At 45.3% G+C, this 19,919-nt stretch overlaps 1 protein-coding gene across 1 annotated transcript in view; it reads right to left on the bottom strand.

Moving 5' to 3' along the window:
- LOC138300730 (uncharacterized) overlaps positions 1-19,919 on the bottom strand; it is a 1,597,374-nt gene that overhangs the window by 249,301 nt on the left and 1,328,154 nt on the right. The window contains exon 17 of the mRNA XM_069240438.1: positions 2,994-3,094. Coding sequence (XP_069096539.1) covers positions 2,994-3,094 — 101 coding nt within the window. The remainder of the gene's footprint in view (positions 1-2,993; positions 3,095-19,919) is intronic.

Genomic DNA, 19,919 nt, shown 5'->3' with positions numbered 1-19,919 from the left:
ATGTCACAATTCCAGTTAGGTCTCATTAATTTATACCTGAGCAGGCAGGCTTCACTTAGGAGACATGTGTGGAGCATTAAACAGTACCAAAACAGTTAAAAAGTAGAAAACACAATCCAATACAAAATCCCACTCCAATTTATAAAAATAGAGTACATTTAATTTTAATGAACAAATATACACCAAAATGACAAAAATCAGATGTCGTAAAATGGAGGTATGATTTATAGAAGATTTAAGTTCATATAGTGCCTAAAAATGCAAACTGCTATTCACAGTTATCCGATCACACTAGACCATATCCTAGTCAAAAGGTAAGGCCAACCATAAGTTCTGCCATTCAGATGCAGGGACCAGGTTTGTCCCTGTAGAAAGTTTCCACCTGACTTGGAAGAATTTCTGATGGAAAGTCCTCTTCTACCGGTCATCAGTGGGACTGGCTGCAAGCTGGGTCCAAAGGAGGGTCTGATGTAGACCTGGGCATAACTTGCGGAGTTTCCCTTTATGCAGTTACATGAAAACTCTGCAAGATTCGTCAGAGTTCTGCAAACAGGAGAACTAGGCTGCTCGCACTGATTTTTAGCACCAGGAGCTAGTTTCGCGCTGAAAATCAGTGCGAATGGCACCATGTGGTGCACCAGTGGGCGCTGCTTCTTAAGTTGATTTTGCTGCCGCTTGAGTAGATTTTCTACTCAAGCTGTAGCTTTCTCACCGCAAATGTTCACAGCCGCTCGTTACTGCGTGCAAAGGAGTAATCTCGCCAGGTGCTCCCCCAGCTAACGAAAATCACACTAGGTGATGTAAAATCTCGCTTGCACTCACCAACTTACTGTTGGCGAGCCACATGTGAGAAAAAGTTCTGCCACTCGGCAGTTGCGGAATTTGACTGAAACTCTCTGTTACATGTGTTACACAGTGTGGCCAAAATTCTGCCAACTCTGCCGGCAGAGTGGAATTTATTGAACACCCCTAGTTTAATAATGGCAGCTTGGTCAAGTGCGGGTCCTCAGTGTGAGCTTTAGCTCGAGCAGGAAACTTGGCACAGTCAGCGTCGCCAGTGGGAACATTTAGAGTGGGCAAAGTCTGGAACCTGGACTTAGGAAGGTCTTGTCAGTGGTCAGATGCTGTTCAACATCGTCCTCAGTGAAGTTCTTCTACACTTGGATTTAGAAACTTTTCTGGAACTCAAAATACTTTCATTGGGGTAAACAGACAAGCTGAATCGACTGGCAATTTGAGGTCAGTGACTTAAGTTTTAGCACTGGGCCAGGTCACTGCTGGTTGTCTGGAGCAAATGTTCTGAAAATGTTTGTCAATGTCAGGTTTTGCAGGTTTTAGGGTCAAAGGAGTATACCCTAACCCCAGCCAAGGGTCCAGGACCTTGAGGACGCCACTTGAGGGTTAGGACTCATTCTCGCAGAAGCCATCAACAGGGTCAAGGGCAAATCCAGTTGGAACTGGTCAGCTAGGCTCTTGAAAGGTAAGTTTCTTGTAGCTTTTGTGGCCCTGTAGCTTAACAGGAGGTCAGCCAACCGACTCCTGCAGTCCACTTCCTGGTCCTGGGTACAAGTGGAAGCAGGTCGAACCTTTGGGGCTTCTCTCCGAGAGTTCAACAGCATGTGCAGTCCTACTTCTACCTTCCACAGGTCCAGATGTGTTGTAATGAATATATCTAGAGTGCCACATTCAGGCCTGACACCAGCTTGTGGGTGTGGGTGACTCCCCGATCAATAGGGAAAAAGTTCTCAGGGACAGCCCTACCCACTTTGACTTACTTCATTTACCGGGGGTTTGACTCTAAACATTACCACAGTGCACCATACTGACAAAATTCAACACAGCAGATCCTTTCTTCCGCTACAAACAGGCAGCTACATTTTGCCACATAGTCTGGGATGCTACACAGTAGGTGTGGTGTGAGATAGGGTCATCATAATTGTTGTCCTGAACTGCTGTCTGTCCGCCCTCGACCCTCTATTCAAGCTCTATCCAGCTATGAACCAACTAACCTGAAAGGTCCTTGGGGGTTTTCAAGTTTTTACTCAACACCAACAGCACATAGGTTTGAATCATCAGTGCATTACCCCTTGTCCTTCATGTTAGGGATCTATTCCTCTCCTCACTGGTGTAGTACATTTATTTCAGAGCTGGTGCACACTCGCCTTGTGACGTGTAGATAAACTACAACCACTTACTCAATTTGGCAGACATTTATCCTGCTTTGCAGACACTAGTTGAAACCCAGGCCAAAAAAGATCAAGCTTTGTTTAAATGTTCTACATTTCCTACTAGGCAATGTGTATTCCCTGGCTTCTCTGTATGGCAGCACGGAGGAATTGGTATGAAATAGTTAAGCCATCTATTGACATCTATTGACATCAGATAAAACCAGGCATCCTTAACTGAGAAACTGCTAGTCAATGACCAACACAACACAAAGCAGGGGTGCCTTTAGGAATAGTGGCAAAGGAGATGGTGCCTATAGGGAAACTGATCAATATTCTTCCAGAGTACACCAGTACAGTGCACATCCAGGCTTTCCTGTCTGCAAGGAATGGTGAAGACAACCACATGGAGATTCACCATTTGTGCCGACAATCACTGTGTCCTCAATAGTACGTCATTCACCACAGATAGACAGGCATGCATACATGCACTCACACACATTGGTTGAGCTTCGAAAGTATGTTGCATTTATACCTCATGTGTATAGAGTGAGTCAGTGAATAAGCTTATCAGGGAGATTTAAAGCCCAAAGTCATACTAATTTGGTAGATCCTTCATGGGTTTCATCTTCTGATTCAGGAAAAGTGATAGAGAAAATAACTGGAAATAATTGGAAGGCAACTTGGATAGATAACATCCTATCATGTAAAGGCTTGATGAAAGGCAGGCACTTTTCATGACATATACATTATGGCTATAGTTTCCTTGGAATTTCTGAACAAATACAAATGATATTTCTCGAACTACATTCCACTCATACAACCTACCATGGTTTTGCATCAGCTGGCATCATTCTGTAAACACTTTTATCATCGTTATTATCATTTAGATAGACAGCTCTGCCAAGGTGACCCACTTTAACCAATTCCTGTGAAATTGAAAGGAAAAATGCTTAGTGTGCTTTGTATATATTTTTGATCAACCATACATAACAAGATACATTTACTTGCTCAATATTTTCATAGTGAAAAAATAGCTTGGGTTATGAACAATTGGTCTGGTTTGTTCAAAAGCCAGACTTTCCGAAATTTGATGTGATTCTAACAAACTTTATGGTCACTTTGACTTAGTACAATAATATTTGCAGTTGTTTGCTCTGCTCCTGGAGAATATGACCTGTGCAATCAATGAGACGGTATGCCTAAAGGGTAATTGTGACGCAATTGGTTTGCTCAAGCAATATCTTTCACCTCAAGGAGTTGTCTCAAGATATTAGTCCTTTTGCTTCAACTTGCCACCACTTCAACCTTCAACTGTGATTTCCAATACGTTTTACACTGTTAGAGAACTCTGAGGACCCTTTACTTTGTTGGATCCCTGCTACAAAACTTGCAAATGTGCCTTTTAGAACTGGTGTGCTAGCTTGTGATCTGCCAGATCCCAGGTTGACACAAATACAACTAAATATACGATAAACAGGAAGTGGCTTTTGGCCGCCACTCATCAGCTAGTTACTTGATGTGTGCAGCCTTTTCAAAGCCATTCTAGTCTCCTCTAAACCCACGAGGAAGGCATTATACGAAAAAGGACAGGTCTATTACGGCCAAGCCGTTTTAGAGAAACATAGAAACAGGAAAGGATGAATAGGTAATTCAGTGTGTAGTAAAGGTGCCAGCAGTGGTGGATGGCTTATGTTTACAGCAAGGGGTGGGGACACAATAATAATAATAAATGCAAAATAAAAAAGTCCATCACCTGCAGGCGTCTTCCTCGCGCCGTCCTCCTGCTCCTGGAAGCTCCAACGTGCGGGACCGGGAAACACCACTAACAAATCCTGAAGCTGCTTTCATGCTTTTACCTAGCATGAAAGCAGCATTAGGATTGGTGAGAGTGGCCTCTCTCAGCGGTCACAAGAGTGCTGGAGTTCTGTGCTTTCTCTAACCCAGCTGTATTAAGATAGCTGGGTTAGAGAAGTTTAAAGTGTGCAAATCAGACTGGCTGTCGCAAGATGGCCGGCCAATGGGACATGCGCAATTTAAACAAGTGCACAGCTCCTTGCTGCTACTCGGCAGTAATTGCCCCGTCCGATCCTGATACTTGGTTCAGGATGGCACTGAAAAATAAAATAGTAATAAATAGAGTTTAGTACCATTTTATTTTTCAGTTTTGGGGGCATTTTTTTTTTATTAGGGCGATGCTCCTCCACTCACGTAGGGGAGGGGCACCCCTGGGTGCCACCCATCTTGGAAGAAGTCAGAAAGGAATGATATAAGAGACCAGATATATGGAAATAGAGAGGGTGAGTGGCAAAATTAGGAACAAACATTGCTCTCATAGGTGTCCCATTAATTGGTGGACAGGATTGATTGTCAAATAGAAAGAAATTATTTTGTTAGGCCAAGTCTTAAGAGAGAAACAATGAACAAGCAGTGGATGAAAAAGTTCTGGACTTAATTAGATGGAGGACTTACACGCTTTGCTGAGTTCATTACAAATTGGACTATTTTGTTTCTTCATCATAGCCTCGTTATAATGCATTATTTTCCTTTTCATGTTAATTTGCTGTGTGTTATATACAGTTTTTGTATTTTTCAAAAAGCCCTTTTTGTGGCGGGATTTATGCTTTTAATGATTATTTTATCCCTTCCACTCACCTCGCTCTATTTCCATATACAGTCCTCTTATTTCATTCCTTTCTGAATTCTTCCAGCACGGTTTCGAGGACGCTGAAATTCGGAGAGGACACAAGGTACTGAGGCAGTCCCTGTGCTTGCATTCAATTTTTCTGTGGGCTTCTTTGTGGTTTGATTCTCATTTCTGGGATGATATATTACTGCCTGTTAGAAATGGGGTCTCTAGACGGCAATGGTTTGCACCCTGTCCAAGTAGGGACCCTCACTCTAGCAGGGTAAGTGAGACACACAGCTAAGGTAACACGTTTACCCCTTTGGTATCTTGGCTGAAGCAGTTAGGCTTATCTCAGAGACAATCTGTAAAATATTTGTACACACACAGTAACACAGTGAAAACACCACACAAGTACTCCACACAGCTCAGGAAAATAGCCAATATTTATCTGAGTAAACCAAGACCAAAACGACAAAAATCCAACATACACAAGTAAAGATACGAATTTTCAAAGATTAAATGTAGTATAGTGCTTAGAAAGACAATAGCTCCAAATGGGCTATCAAATGCCTTGACGGAGGAGCTTCCAACAGTGCGGTGCCAACCGGCGACAGATTCATGTAGACCCCAGTTACAGTACCTTGTAAAACAATGAGGAAACAAAGATGCTGCACGAAGTCCGGAAGATGAGATGTTGCGGAGCTGGTGTGGCATAGGTTCTTTACCGCCACCAGGGAGGTGAGGCATTGGTTCTTTACTGTTAGGCAGGGGAGGTGAGGCATTGGTTTCTTACAGTTGCAGATAAGGTGATGCGGCGTTGGCAGCAAGACGTTGGTTCTTTACGAGAAGGTGGGGTTGATGAATTCAGCAGGTCAAGACATGAGTTGTCGACTTCACACTGTTGCGATAACACCATGTGGCCACAGGTGCTTCAGCAGAGTCGGAGTCAGATTCCACAGATGTCAATGACCCAGCACTCTGGACTCCTCGGTGGGCGGGACAATGAAGGCACAGCAGCGGTGTCAGGCCTGCGCTGTAAGTCGCAGTCATCGCACTCAGCTGGGACCATAGATCCGGTGCAGGTAATGGCATGGGGTCGGAGAGCGGCACCACTCCCAAAGTCGTTCTGGAAGCTGATGCACTAGTTTCTTCCTTGTTGCACCAGAACTCATTCCCAAGGGCCCAAGAGCTGGATTTGGCACCACTTGGCAAGTCAGGACTCTCAGCAAGAGAGCCCAGGCGCTGGCAGGTGAAGTCTTTGATGCCCCTGAGGCTTCTTAACACAAGGCAAGCTCTGTTCAAGCCCTTGGAGAACCTTTGGAAGCAGGATCTAGAAACCTAAATCCAGTCATTTCACTCCCAGGACAGAAGCAGCAAGCAACAGGCCAGCACAACAAAGAAACAGGCAGAGTGGCAGTCCCCCCTACAGCATCCAGCTTTTCTCCTTCGCAGAATATTCTCAGTTCAAAAGATTGTATCTATGTGGCATCAGAGGTTAAGTATTTATACCCATTTCTGCCTTTGAAGCAGGCAAACTTAAAAGAGAAGTCTTTGTAGTGCACAAGACCCTGCCTTGGCCTAAGACACATTCCAGAGGATTGGCGACAGCTTTGTGTGAGGACCGACATAGCTCTTTTCAGGTGCAAGTGTCAGTTCCTCCCACCACTCTAGCTCAGGAAGAACCATTGGCCTGGTGATGGGCCATCAGAATATGAAGGGCACATTTCAGTTCGCCTTGAGTAAATACACAAACAGCCCTACTGTCATCTTGACCCAGACGTGTATTTAGCAGACAGGCAGAGACACAGAATGGTTAAGCAAGAAAACACCCTCTTTCAAAAAGTGGCATATGCAAACTCATATTTCAAAAACCAACTTCACCAAATGGTGTATTTTTAAATTGTTCAGAGACCCCCAAAACTCCATATCTCTATCTGCACCCAATGGGAAATTGCACTTACAAGATATTTCAAGGTAATTCCCATGTTACCCTAAGGGAGAGCTAGTCCTTGCAATGGTGAAAAACAAATGTAGCAGGATTTCACTATCGATACATGTAAAACACACCTGTACATGCCATACCGTTTAAATACACTCCACCCTGGCCATGGGGCTGCCTTGGGCCTACCTTAAGGGTGACTTCCAGGTAATAAAAGGGAAGGTTTGGACCTGGCAAGTGAGCGCACTTGCCAGGTCGACATGGCAGTCTAAAACTGCACACAGACACTGCAATGGCAGGTCTCAAACATGTTTGCAGGGCTACTCAGGTGGGTGGCACAATCAGTGCTGCAGGCCCACTAGTAGCATTTGATTTACAGGCTCTGGGCACACCTTTCGCACTATACTAGGGGCTTACTAGTAAATCAAATATGGCAATCATGGATAGACTAATCACCCATACAATTTAGAAAGAGAGCACTTGCACTTTAGAACTGCTCAGAGTCCTAAAGCCAACAAAACAGATCTGAAAAAATAGGAGGAAGAAAGCAAAAAGTTTGGAGATAACCCTGCAAAGCTGTGAACAAAGCCTCACGGAGCCTGAGGACATTGTAGTCCCCTCCGGTTCTGTGAAGCCTTTGTTTTATTAAGGAGAACATTCTGCCCTCTAATGGCAGAATGTTCTAATAGCTTTAGAACACGCGTAGCTTGGAACTGTACCTCATACTGGAGGCTACCAGTTGGGCGCCCATAGCTGTTGGGCCTTGCTGAACAGCATGATCTTTGTTTTGTCTGCATTCAGCTGGAGACAATTTTCAGTCACCCACGTGGTAGTTGCTTTCATTCCTGCTGAAAAGCGATCTTTTACTTAGACCAAATGATTATCAAAGGAGATTATTAGCTGTGTATCATCAGTATAAGATAGTAGTTTGAGTCCAAAGGCTTAGATAATATTGGCAAGAGGAGCCATTAAAAAGCATGGGGCTAACACAAGAGCCCTGGGGCACCTCTTTGTTCAGCAGCATGGTTCAAGATTTATATGAAACTAAAATGATGGTTTGAGTTCTGTTGGTAGAAGGCATTTATTTAAATAGGGTGAAGTATGATATAGAAACATCATAAATGAAGGACTAAAAAGATTTATATATATGTGCTCTTCGCCAAATGTCGCACAGTCACTGAAAAAGCCCAGAATGCCAAGCACTCCTGGTAATGAAAACAGTTGCGTCATCAATTCCATAATATAAATATCGTCTGGACTTACAGCCTCCAACAAACAACAGTGTGACAACATTGCTCCCACAATAATGCTATTAGTTGGCCTTATGTTAGACATTGAGGCATGTTTTGGAAATTCACATATATTCACAATTGAATTGACGGGGCATTCCGACCGTTTGCCTATTTGCTAATTTGCGTCTTTCTAATTTAATTACATACTTAACCGGCCTGGTTTTACTTACACTTCAAATGAAATACTGAAGCACAGGAGATTAGATGGTGCAAGTTGGGCAAAATGCTGCCTACGTATTTCAATTACACACTTCCTGTGAAAATAATGTAATAGTCATGGGCCGTTTTGTGAATGCAGCGCACTTTCCCTGTTTGTACCATGGCGTCCCTTTCAAAAGTTGTGCTAGGCGCAAACAGGGACAGTGCACCTGATTACAAAGAACGTGCTGCCTCCAGCCCATGGTGCAGCGCAGTCAAGTGAAATATGGAGCAGCTGTCTGAAAGCTGCTAGATGTTTCACAGTGCAGACGTAACCCGTCTGTAATTTCAAGAGGGGAGAGATATCCCCTTACAGGTGGGTGCAGTGAGTGACTACTCCTGCAGTCAGGGGAATGTTGTGCCCCAGCGCTATTGGTATTACAGAAGGGGGCACACAAGCGAATACGCCCCCCTCTGTAATACCATTGTGCCCCAGGGGCACACAAAGCAGAAGCACATGCCTGTTGGGCCTCAGGGTCGCAATGTGTAATACAGCCTTTGATGTTACTCACACTATAAAAGAAACATAGATGCCCAGCAGCAGCTCTTCTGGGATACCTCATGTTCACAGCATGACCACCAGTGAAAGGGACACTGAAAACAGAACTCCAGCCTACTTCTAAACAGCCTCTTAAATCTGCATAAACACCCACAGCAAAACACCTCCGAAAATGAAATGTAAAGATAAACTCATCAATGGCATCTGCATCTAAGTATGCCAGTTCACTTGTAAATGTGCATAGAAGCATGCAGCGCCAATTATCTGTCCTGCACGTTTCCCTGAACATCAAGTTATTTACATAGAGGCTATGAATGTTTGTTTAAAAACAACAATAGGGAAAATGAGTGAAGCCAAGAATGCCAAAGTGTGCTGGAACTGTGAGTGTGGCTACGTCACTGGATTCAGATTTCCTCTTTTTTTAGGACGGAAGTCTTCATTTACCCAAAGGCGGCATTCCTGATCATTGGGCCCTCCTCACGCTGGCATCAGGGAAGGATGAGGGTGTTGAGTACAACTCTCCTCATAAGGGAGCTTTTAGGATGATATAATAGGAGGGGATTTACATGAATGTGAATTGGGTGAAGCATAACATAAGTGCAAGGGTGAGATATGTGAGAAAGGAAGTGATGTTAAACTGACCCTTGTTGGTGTAAGATTTCATTGTTAACATCACAGTGCAGAATTAAAAGGCAACAGGAAATACAAGTTTTCTTAAAAAGAGATCAACATATTCCTGTATGAATTGCAGTTGGATTCCACACAGTGATCAGGCAAGCCACCCTCCATGGTTCCTCCGCTGATGGAGGAAGGCTCTTCCCAAGCTTTAGACTACTCCTTGAGTTTTGTCAGGCCAGGTTCCTGCCTCTCTGACACATCAGTGAGAATGTCCTATTAGTTTCTAGTAATCTGAATTACTCCTGTTCCTGTAATCCTTGTACCATTCATTACTAATGGAGCTAATTACTACCTCCATGAAAGGAAAAAGAACACAAGGAATGCTGGAAACCCCTGCCCCTCAGCCCCCCCACCCCACTTTGAGCACTTAATACATACGTACTTAATAAATACATATCCAGCATTCGTTCTGAACTACCAAGAACCAGAAATGAAGGCCGGCCGTTTGGGAGGGAGAGCATGGCTTAATGAATGGGACAAGGACTACAGGACCAGGAGTAATGAAGAAATACAGCCAGGTCCCTGCAGTCCTCGTCCCATTCATTACAAATTGAGAATACCAAAGCCAAAAGACGTGGCCTTCATAGGCAAAAAACAAGACCATTATTCTACTGTTGGGGTCGAAACGTCGACAGATATTGAATGTGGACTGTTTGCAAATACTGATGTGAGGATTTATGACACTCTAAATAATGGGTGCCATTTTGTGAGAATACTGAACTTTTGACAGCCACATTTTCTTTGTTTATACTTGTAAGTAACAATGGTGCACTTTATGTTCACTTTTTCATATTTCACTGCGTTGTCACTTTGTAGGAGCCCCTAATTTTTACTCTATAGTAATGTTACCATTACTCTGGATGTTGAGACTTGATTTTGTTTTTGAATTGCATATCTTATTTTGCAAAAATAAAAAAGAAGAATTTCTCATATGAAATCGATAAGAAAAAGCCTTACCTTTTGGAGGGTGCACTTTTGTCGTGGAAGTCGAGGCTAATACTTCCCCTGCACTGACCAATTTTTTTCTTCCTCAGCAGAGCGCATATCGAGTGAGCCAAAGCATATCTCTTCGCGGACCCAGAGGGCCAAGGAATCAGATAACCCCCCAAAGCAGGAGGGACCTCGCCAAACTCAATCCTGTAGCTGTGTCTCAATACCCAGTAGTCTGAAGTAGACTCCTTTCAGTCCTGGAGGAAATGCTGCAGCTGACTTCCTACCACAAAGTCCTGCTCCAGTATTTATTCAGGAACATGGCTTAGGAGGAGTTTTCCGATCATGACCCCTTCCTGTACGAAACCTCTCCTGGGAATGGACAATCCACCTCCTTGATGATGGACGAAAAGGGGAGTTGCGCTCTGAAGGCTGCCTGTCTCCAGGCACGACTTCTTAGATGAGGAATGCTTTTTCTCTGTGAACAGTTTGTGAAGCCTATCTTCCAGTTCAGCCTCAAAGAACACATTACCCTGTGGCAGGGCATCCTGAGAATAATGTTAAGGACTGGAGGAAGTTCTAATCACATATGTGCCATAAATACCAGCCCTGAGAGCCAGATGGACACCTGAATGCACCTTCTTGAAATGACACATCAACCTTCTTATCCACAACTTCCTTGATAACTGCATCCTCTGCCAAAGATGTCCTAATAACCAAACTGGCCACAAAGGAATCAATAGGAATGGGGTCCTGCAAATCTTACTGCATATCCTGCAATGGATATAATTTGGCCAAAAAGCGAGGCAGCAAAACTTTGTCAGGACCCCTACACTCACATTTGAGAACCTCCTGAATGTAGGGGTGAATGGGCACATCCACAGGGGCTGAGCTCTGAAACTGATGCAACAAGGACCTAGATGACGTCTCCAGCACCTCCTCCTCTGGGAACAACATGTTGGCCTTAACGTGCATAATGAGATCATGCAACATTTCCCTGGAGACCTATTTCCCCTTCCTCTCATCAGGACGAGGCCCCTCTTCATCTGATCCTGAAGATTGCAAAGCCACTGCAGGGATAGCAGTCTTAGGCCAGCAAGAATTACCATTTCCATCAAGGTCCCCCTGATGAGCCTCCTTAAAAGAGCATCCTCAGACTCCCTGCTTCTCTTAGACCTGGGGAGAAGGGGAAGACGTTGAGGATGATATGGAAGTAGAAGACTCCACCATATGCTACTTTGCTACTTCTTATGAGCATGCTTCCCCATGGCCTAGCACAGAAGCACCCCACAACAATGGCAAAAAGTTTTTCACAGTGTCAGGGATGGCAAGAAATGTACAATCAGCCGCTATGCAATACTTACCCCTTGGGTGCACTTAATAAGGCATCCCAACCACTTGAAAGGCCAGGAACACCATATCTACAGTACCAGCTCGGGCCCAGCCCGCCTCATGCTGGTGCAGGAACAGAATGTCCCACAGAAAGTCAGACATGTCCGGGAAGGAGGGCTCAGCCACCGCTCCCGGACTCCCAACATAAACCATCAAGATGCTCTACTCCCAGGCTGCCCCGCAGCCCAGGAGATGCGCCGACAGGGACGAAGTGCACTCACAACCCTGAACAACCGGCCTGACCATCAGCCACCCGGGTCTTCACCAGAACCCGAATCCCTGCCAGCCCAGCTGACTGGGAGATGCTTTGAGAATTGCCGACCTCACAGTCAAGCAAAGGATGGCTGAAACCAGCACTGATTCCAAGCCAGACCCGCAGGAGCAGCCCCATCCACTCCTCGTTCCACTCCATTGTGGACAGAAAAAAAGAACCAAACGAATGCTGGGTAATAATGTATTAAGTACTCTCTTTGGGAGGGGATGAGGTAGGGGTTTCCATCATTCCTTGTGTTCTTTTTTTGTCGTGGAGATAGTAATTATCACCAATAATAATTAATCAGCCGAAGACTGGTGGGACCTCGGGGATTTGTGGAATTGAGGGCAAATGCAAAGACTCAACCATGTCATGCATTCCTGTGCATCCTTGCAGCACCATTTAGCCTGCCATCATCAGCGAGGGTGGCACCGGGATGAACATTGAGGAGCAAGGTGACGGTGCTGTGACTGTATGTCTGCAACAACAGAGGTGCAAGAATGGAGTGACTGGTAGCAATGTGAGCAAGCATGTTGATGGACAAGGTGGGGCTCAATGGAGGGCAGAGGGGCAGTAAGAGCAGGCACTTGGAAGAGAGAATAAAGGGGAGCCAATATGAACTTCTGGCCAGGCTGAAAACTATAGTCAGCCCTGCAAAAATGTTCACACCACACTGCAGATGGCCAGGACCAGAAGGCACCAGTGAGAAGATGGTTGAGTCATGGCAGCCCATTATACTCTGAAAGAAGCCCCCTACCCTCAAGCCTGCCAAGAAATGCCAGCATGGAAGAACTGCTGGCCGAGTCCTGTATGAATCACCAGTTAGAATGCAAAATTCCTAATTTCTTAAGCTTGGACTACCAATCAAGAATGTTGAAGACTAGTTGCATATAGGATAATTGGAACTTGAGATGGCAGGGAGGTGTTTATGGTTGCAGCATTCAAAATGGATTCCTTTGAATGTTGATGCTCACCTTCATCATTTTGTTTGAATCTGTTTTTATTGTTTTGACTCTTATGGTTGATTATACAGGAAAGGAGTGTACACAATGGCATCCACTGGTTAATAACTTTTCGACAATAAATATACATACATTGTAATGATAAATATTATGCACAGCACCGTGTATAAGATGCATTGTCCTGCTCTTGTTTTAGAGCCGTGTTTTACATGTACAGTTGCATACAGCGCCTCTTTGTTTATCAATCAACCACTATGTTCGTCATTACTAACCAGATCAGTCTTGTGTAGCATAACATAATAACAAGAAAAACATAACTCAACTAGCCAGTTCCAATGAAAAAGACTATCTGCCAGACATGAAAGTGTGTGATGACATTGACCATTAGACAGGAGGATCTCTGAGTCATCCATAGAATAGACGGGAAGGGATCCTAGGATTCTTCTTCTGTTAATTCAGTATGTGTACTGACATGCAGAGTGGGGAGATGTTCATTCATATTATCCAATATCATTTCTGTCACCTTTCTGTCTGGTTATTTGGACGTGGGTGGGAACTCTCTTAGCTCCAATGAGTCATTTGACAGAACATCCGATCCTCCCATTGTGTTGTGTATAAGAGATGTGTGCCAGTCTGCTATAATTGTGCCCCACTGGGTTGCTATAGTGTATTTGTGGAGGCCCAGTGTTTCTTCTTGAGGGGCGCTACGCTCTCCGTCTGTGCCCATACCATCATGGTCTGTGACCAGGCCTCATAACATGGTGGCTCAGGTCTCTTCCACCTCCGGGTGATTAATCGTTTGGCTAGTATAAGTCCTAAATTCAGAAACCTGGAGGTGTCTTAGAGATTCCGCCAACCAATGCACCAAATGTGCTCCCGCACCAAGTACAGGTAAATATTGCATTGTCAGATGTGTGGGCGGTTCATGCGTTATGTCCCCTCAAGTCTTTCCCAGTGCTCCAATAAGGAAGCAATGCAAGAGGAAGCCTCCAGGAGGTAGATTAGTGTTTTCCCGTAGAGTCCCAAATGGAAGAAGAACGTGGTTATCAAATAGGTCCCCAAGAGTGTGGATGCTGGCTGTTTTCCAAGCAGTGAGTTCCGTTATGGATGTAATGTGTGCTCCCCGCGGCATTCCCATCAGTGCCATCACCGGCACATAAGGGGTTACTTCCCTAGTAAGATTAAGGCTCTGCCAATAACAGCGATACGCTGTCCGCAACAGTGGGGCCTCAGGTTCTGGGGTGTTTTGTACATGGGTGGAATAAGTGGAGTATATCAGTAAGTGTCAATGCCAGGGCTAGGGTCGCCGTGTCCGTCAGTCTCCGACAGGCGTGCCAATGAGACACCCACTGGAGTTGGGCCACATGATAGTATAGCTTGAAGTTAGGAAGCGCCAATTCTCCCTGCTTCGTGGCTCTGTAAAGTTTAGCAAGTGCCACCCAGCAACAGGAGCCATACCACAGGAATTCCCAGAGTATGCATTCTATTGACCATTTTTATCAATACAATCCTGCCGGTCATGGAGAGCGGGAGGGTTTTCCAGAAGGCCCTCTGTGCCTTTTGCGAGGACACTGTCCACCTTACGTCGCCCTCTAGCAATTGCTCATCTGTGCAGTATATCTGAATTCCCAGATAGCTAAAAGTCCGCAGTTGCCATATCAATGGTGCCTCAATTGGGGGGGGTGGATAGGAAAGGAAAGATACAGGATTCAGTCCAATTGACTTGGAGTCCTGATAGCTCCGTAAAAGGAGTGAATATTGTCATAATGGAAGTGGATAGTTGCGTGACATCACGTGGATATATAAGGATATCATCCACGTAGAGCAAGACCACATGCACCCTATCTCCCAAGGGTATTCCCCATTCTCTTACCCTTTCTCTGAGAGTTAAAGCTAAGGGTTCCACCGCCAGGGTAAATAAAAGGGGGGATAGGAGGCATCCCTGACACTTGCCCCTCTCTATGTTGATGAGTGGTGAGATCAAGGAGTTCGTACGCACACTAGTTGTTGGCAAGGTATAAAGTAGTTGAACCATGTTCACAAATTGAGTGTCTAACCCTATTCATTGTAAAACCCGAAAGAGATATAGCCACTGCAAGGAATTGAAAGCCCTCTCTAAGTCAAGTACCAGGTTTCCAGTTAGGGGCCACTATGACGGGGCATGGCTTAAAATCCGGATAACTCTACGGAGATTAAATGATGTGGTTCGAGTTGGTACAAAGCCATTCTGATCTCTGTGGACTAAATTGGGTATCAGCGGCTCTAGTCGGTCAGCTATGATCTTAGCTAATATCTTATAGTCGTTGTTGAGGAGTGCCAATGGCCTGTATGAGTTAATTTGTGTTGGGTATCTGTGTGGTTTCGGGAGGGTAATTAGAAGTCATCTCAGAGTGTGTTGGGTAGTCTCGCCAAGTCCAGTGCCTCCTCATACAGAAGGAGCAGGCAGGGTGCTAGCTGTGAGGCAAACACCTTATAGAATTCACAGGGTAGCCCATCTAGACAAGACGTTTTGTTAGTAGAAAGGGCTTTAATAGCATTTTGAATTTCCGACAACGAGATGGACTCGTTCAATTTAATTCTCTGTTCCAGAGTCGCCTGACGTAATTGGAGACTCAACAAGAGAGAGTCAATCTCATTTATGAAGGGAGTTCCGGTAGTTTGGTATAGTGTGGTAAAATGTTGGGCCATCTCATTGTGTATCTCGCGTTACATGTATAGCAGGAGCCACAAGGAGCCACGTAATGTGCAATGTGATACTGAGGTGTATCTTTTTTTAATAGCCATGCCAGGAGGAACCATTCCTATCTTCCGTGGCAAGCATTCTAGCTCCATGTGCTGCATAATTTAAGCATTGCAGTTTTTCCAATAGAGTCAAATGCTCCATTGGAGCTGCAGTCAATGGTGAATGGGTCTCATTATCTTGTATTGCCTTATTTTGTAGGTGTATCAGTTTCTGTTCCAACAGAGTGACCTCCCCATCTAACTACCTGCGCATGTTCCAGGTTAATCCCACACAATGCCCCCGCAGGGTCAATTTAAAGGCTTCCCATTCCGTGGATGTGGCGTTAGCAGAGCCTGCGTTCCTGTCAAAGTAGTCCATTATCATATGACTAACTGAGTCTCGAAACGCTGGATCTTCCAAAGCCATTGGTTGTAGGTAGCGGTGCAAGATCTCGGTCTAAATCCAACTGGAGGTATTGTGGGTTGTGGTCCAAGTGTGTTCAGCCCATGTAATCTACATGTTGTATTTGTCGTGTGAGGTTAGAAATGCAGAGCAGCCTATTGATGCGCACATGGAATCCATGTGGGGCTGAATAGAAGGAACTGACCCAGGTGAAGTCGTTTTGAGTGTGCCATATATCAAGGAGATTCCAATCATGTAGCCATTTAGTCAGGATGTGTGCATTGGAAGTTGCTACTGTGTGGGGAAGTGGCGGGAAGGAGCGATGGAGTGTTATTCTAAAACACTGTTGAAGTCTTCTCCCAGTAACCAGGGCATGCCTCCCCAGCTAGATAACGTCTCTGATAAGTGTTGCAAGAAAGAAATTAGGTCAGTGTTAGGGGCATAGATTCTGCCAATGAGGACATTTCTACCGTCCAGTTGGCCTTTCACAAATACGTATCTGCCATCTGGGTCCACTATCACCTCCTCAGTTGCAAATGGGACCCCCGCTCATACCAAGAAGAGGGATCTGTCATGACTTACATGCTGCTTTAACCTGGAGTCTGCAGAACGAGTGGCGAGGATCTTGTTTCTGAATGTTCGGCCTTGGCCCAGGTAGGGGCGACTCTTTCTGGGAGCCACGTTGCTGCAGGCAATGGGTACGCCAAGAGCAGGCCGTGTCCCTTAGAAGTGGTGCCAGAGGGTAAAAACCCCTGAAAGGGGAAAAAACCTCCAAAAAGATAAGTTCCTGCAACAGGAACAAAATGAATAGGTAACAACAGGAGCAAAATACAGGAAAAAACACTGGAACAGACAAGAACCAGCACAGGATACAAGGAAGCAGGAGCAAAGACACCATCCAAACAGAAAGTGTTGCAGCGCAAGGAGAGAAAGAATCACAGCCCTTAAATACAAACAATCAGGAAGTGACCAACAGGAAGTACAAGGACACCATATTAGATAGGGAAAACACATAGAACACAATGGACTAGGAGCCATAGAGAGTAGGGAAACAAGGAACGCTGGGAAGAGAGGGGTAATATGGGAAAGGGAGAAAACATAAAGGAAGGCACAATAAGACAACAGGAAAAAGAAGAAGAAGAAAAGAAGAACAGGTGAGTGGGGGAGGTCAGACCTGCCTGGGAGCGCGGTGCACTAAACAAGAACAAGGCCCCATGCCCAATGTGGGGCCTCGTAAGGTGCAGAGCAGGCTGGGGACGCGGCGCGTCTTTAAACCACGTGCCGTGGCCCGAGCCGAATTGACGGCTCGTGCCGCGCACAGCGGCGCAACAGGATCCTGAGCATAGGAGAAATGGGTAGTGAAGTATATCTGACTGTGCCATTTTCACTGTAGTCTATCGACTTTCGGAGTTGTCAGGTGGGACTCCTGCAGCAGCGCTATCTGGATTGCATGCCTTTGAAGGTAGAGGTAAATGGCATATCGCCTATCAGGCTTGTGAATGCCTCTTACATTCCAGGTCAGTCTTTTAGTGGGAGCCATGTGGAATTTGTAACCTTACCCCGTGACCCTGGACCCTCCCCCATTGCCATAATCAATTGGAGCACCAGAAGTTGTGTTATCTTGGTCATACTATAGTAAGTGATGCTGGTGTATACACAGATCAACTGGCAGAAACAGTGAATGCATAATGTACAACATACAATCAACAATAGGTTAAATACCATGAGAGCAGTGCAAATTAACCAGTGGCCGCCCAAACCTACAATGATACTCACTTTGAAGGGGGAGTCAGTGGCTGTACAGCGAGAGACCAGTATAGCCCGGTCTTGTATGTGAAAGAAAGTTATGAGAGAAAGAAAGGAAGTGATAGAGAAAAGAGGAAAAAGTAAGAGAGAGAAGCCAGCCCTTCTGAGCCTCTGGGAATCTTATGGCTGCAGGTTGGCCTGCTTATTCCATACAATCCCAAATGTTAACCTGATTTGGTGTTCTACATTATAGTGTCCACCGTCTGTGGGGTCACATATGGTGGATTCAGGGATTTAGGGCCAGATGTAAGAAGGCTTTTGCGCCTCGCAAATGGCGAAAAACGCCGTTTGCGAGGCGCAAAAGCCCCTACGCAATGCTGAAACACATTTTGCGAGTCGGTACCGACTCGCAAAATGTGTTTCAGACTCGCAAATAGGAAGGGGTGTTCCCTACCTATTTGCGAGTCGCACTGCGATGTAAGTTGATTTGTGACCGCGAAAGCGGTCGCAAATCAACTCGCAGTTACCATCCACTTGAAGTGGATGGAAACTCATTCGCAAACGGGAAGGGGTCCCCATGGTACCCCTTCCCTTTGTGAATGCTCACAATAATATTTTTTCAGAGCAGGCAGTGGTCCTATGGACCACTACCTACTCTGAAAAAAAACGAAACTAAAAGGTTTCGGTATTTTTTCTATTTGCAGCTCGTTTTCCTTTAAGGAAAACGGGCTGCAAAGAGAAAAAAAAAAAACTGCTTTATTGCAAAGCAGTCACAGACATGGAGGTCTCCTGTCTCCAGCAGGCCACCATCCCCATGAGTGCCTAGACTCGCTATGGGGTCGCAAACTGCGACCCACCTCATAAATATTTGAGGTGGGTCTTTTCGACCCCATAGCGAGTCGCAGAAGGTGTCTGAGACACCTTTCTGCATTTCCTTTTGCGAGGTGCAAATTGCGAGTCGCTGGGACTCGCAATTTGCACCTCGCAAAAGGAAACCTACCTACATCTGGCCCTTATTTCCAGAGGGCAATGTTGCAACAGAGCTTTCCTCATCAGATGTCAGTATCTTCTCCGTCTCCGGGCTGAAGCAGCGAGGTGTGACCGTTAGTGCAGCAGCTTCTTTTAGCAGCTGTTGTCTCTCAGCTATGATTTGTTCATGATCAGGGACAGGTCTCATAGGTACTCTTGCTCTCTTGCGGGATTCTCTACGTGCACTTTGTTGTTTAGGGACATCAGCTTTCTGACCCTCCAGGCCCGAGGCTTCCAACCATCCCAATGCAGCCTCTGGGGAGTCAAAAAATTGTGTGGTGTCTTTTGTCATCACTCATAAACGGGCTGGAAACAGTAAGGAGTATTTAAGGTCTAGTTTGTGGAGTCTGCGCTTAACTGCAAGGAAGGTTCCTCTCTGTCGTTGGACTGCTAATGGGTAATCTGGAAAGAACATGATTTTTGCATTATCAACTAGTACTTCAGGTATTGTTCTGGTTTCCCTTAACACTGCATCCCTGTCCTGAAAGTGCAGAAAATGGATCATCATAGGTCTGGGGTATGCCCCGGGCGGAGGCCTATGTGCCGGGACCCTATGGGCTCTCTCGACGGAAAAGAAACTTGACAGAGTGTCTGCAGGAAGCAGGTCAAGCAGCCAGGACTCTATGTATTGTACCACATTCTGGCCCTCAGTACTCTCTGGGAGTCCCACTACATGAATATTATTCCTGGGGGACCTTCCTTCTGCATCCTCAATTCGCGTTTCCAGTACCTTTACTCAGTTAGTAAGTACCTGCATTGATGTATTCATGGCGAGGACCTGTGGTTGCAGAAAGTCTATTGTGAGTCTATTGCCTGCCAAGCAGAGGGAGCATGCCTCACCATTGTATGGCTTCTTATAGGATGGGTATTAAATCTGGTCACATGATTGCAGAATTTTGAGTCAACTGCTTCTCCTTCGCTTGAAGGCATTTTCCTAGGCAAAGCTACATACTGTAGGTCTCTCTGCAGTCAAGAGATCCTCAGGCACATTTAGATGAATGTTAGGGGTCTCTTGAGGAAGAAAGGTTGCTGTTGAAAGAAATTAGTCAAGAGGGTCAGGAAGCACTCTAACAAGTTGCCTTT

Source organism: Pleurodeles waltl, chromosome 6 (genome assembly GCF_031143425.1).
Source record: "Pleurodeles waltl isolate 20211129_DDA chromosome 6, aPleWal1.hap1.20221129, whole genome shotgun sequence".
Taxonomy (NCBI): Eukaryota; Metazoa; Chordata; class Amphibia; order Caudata; family Salamandridae; genus Pleurodeles; species Pleurodeles waltl.
This window is presented reverse-complemented; position numbering and strand designations above follow the sequence as displayed.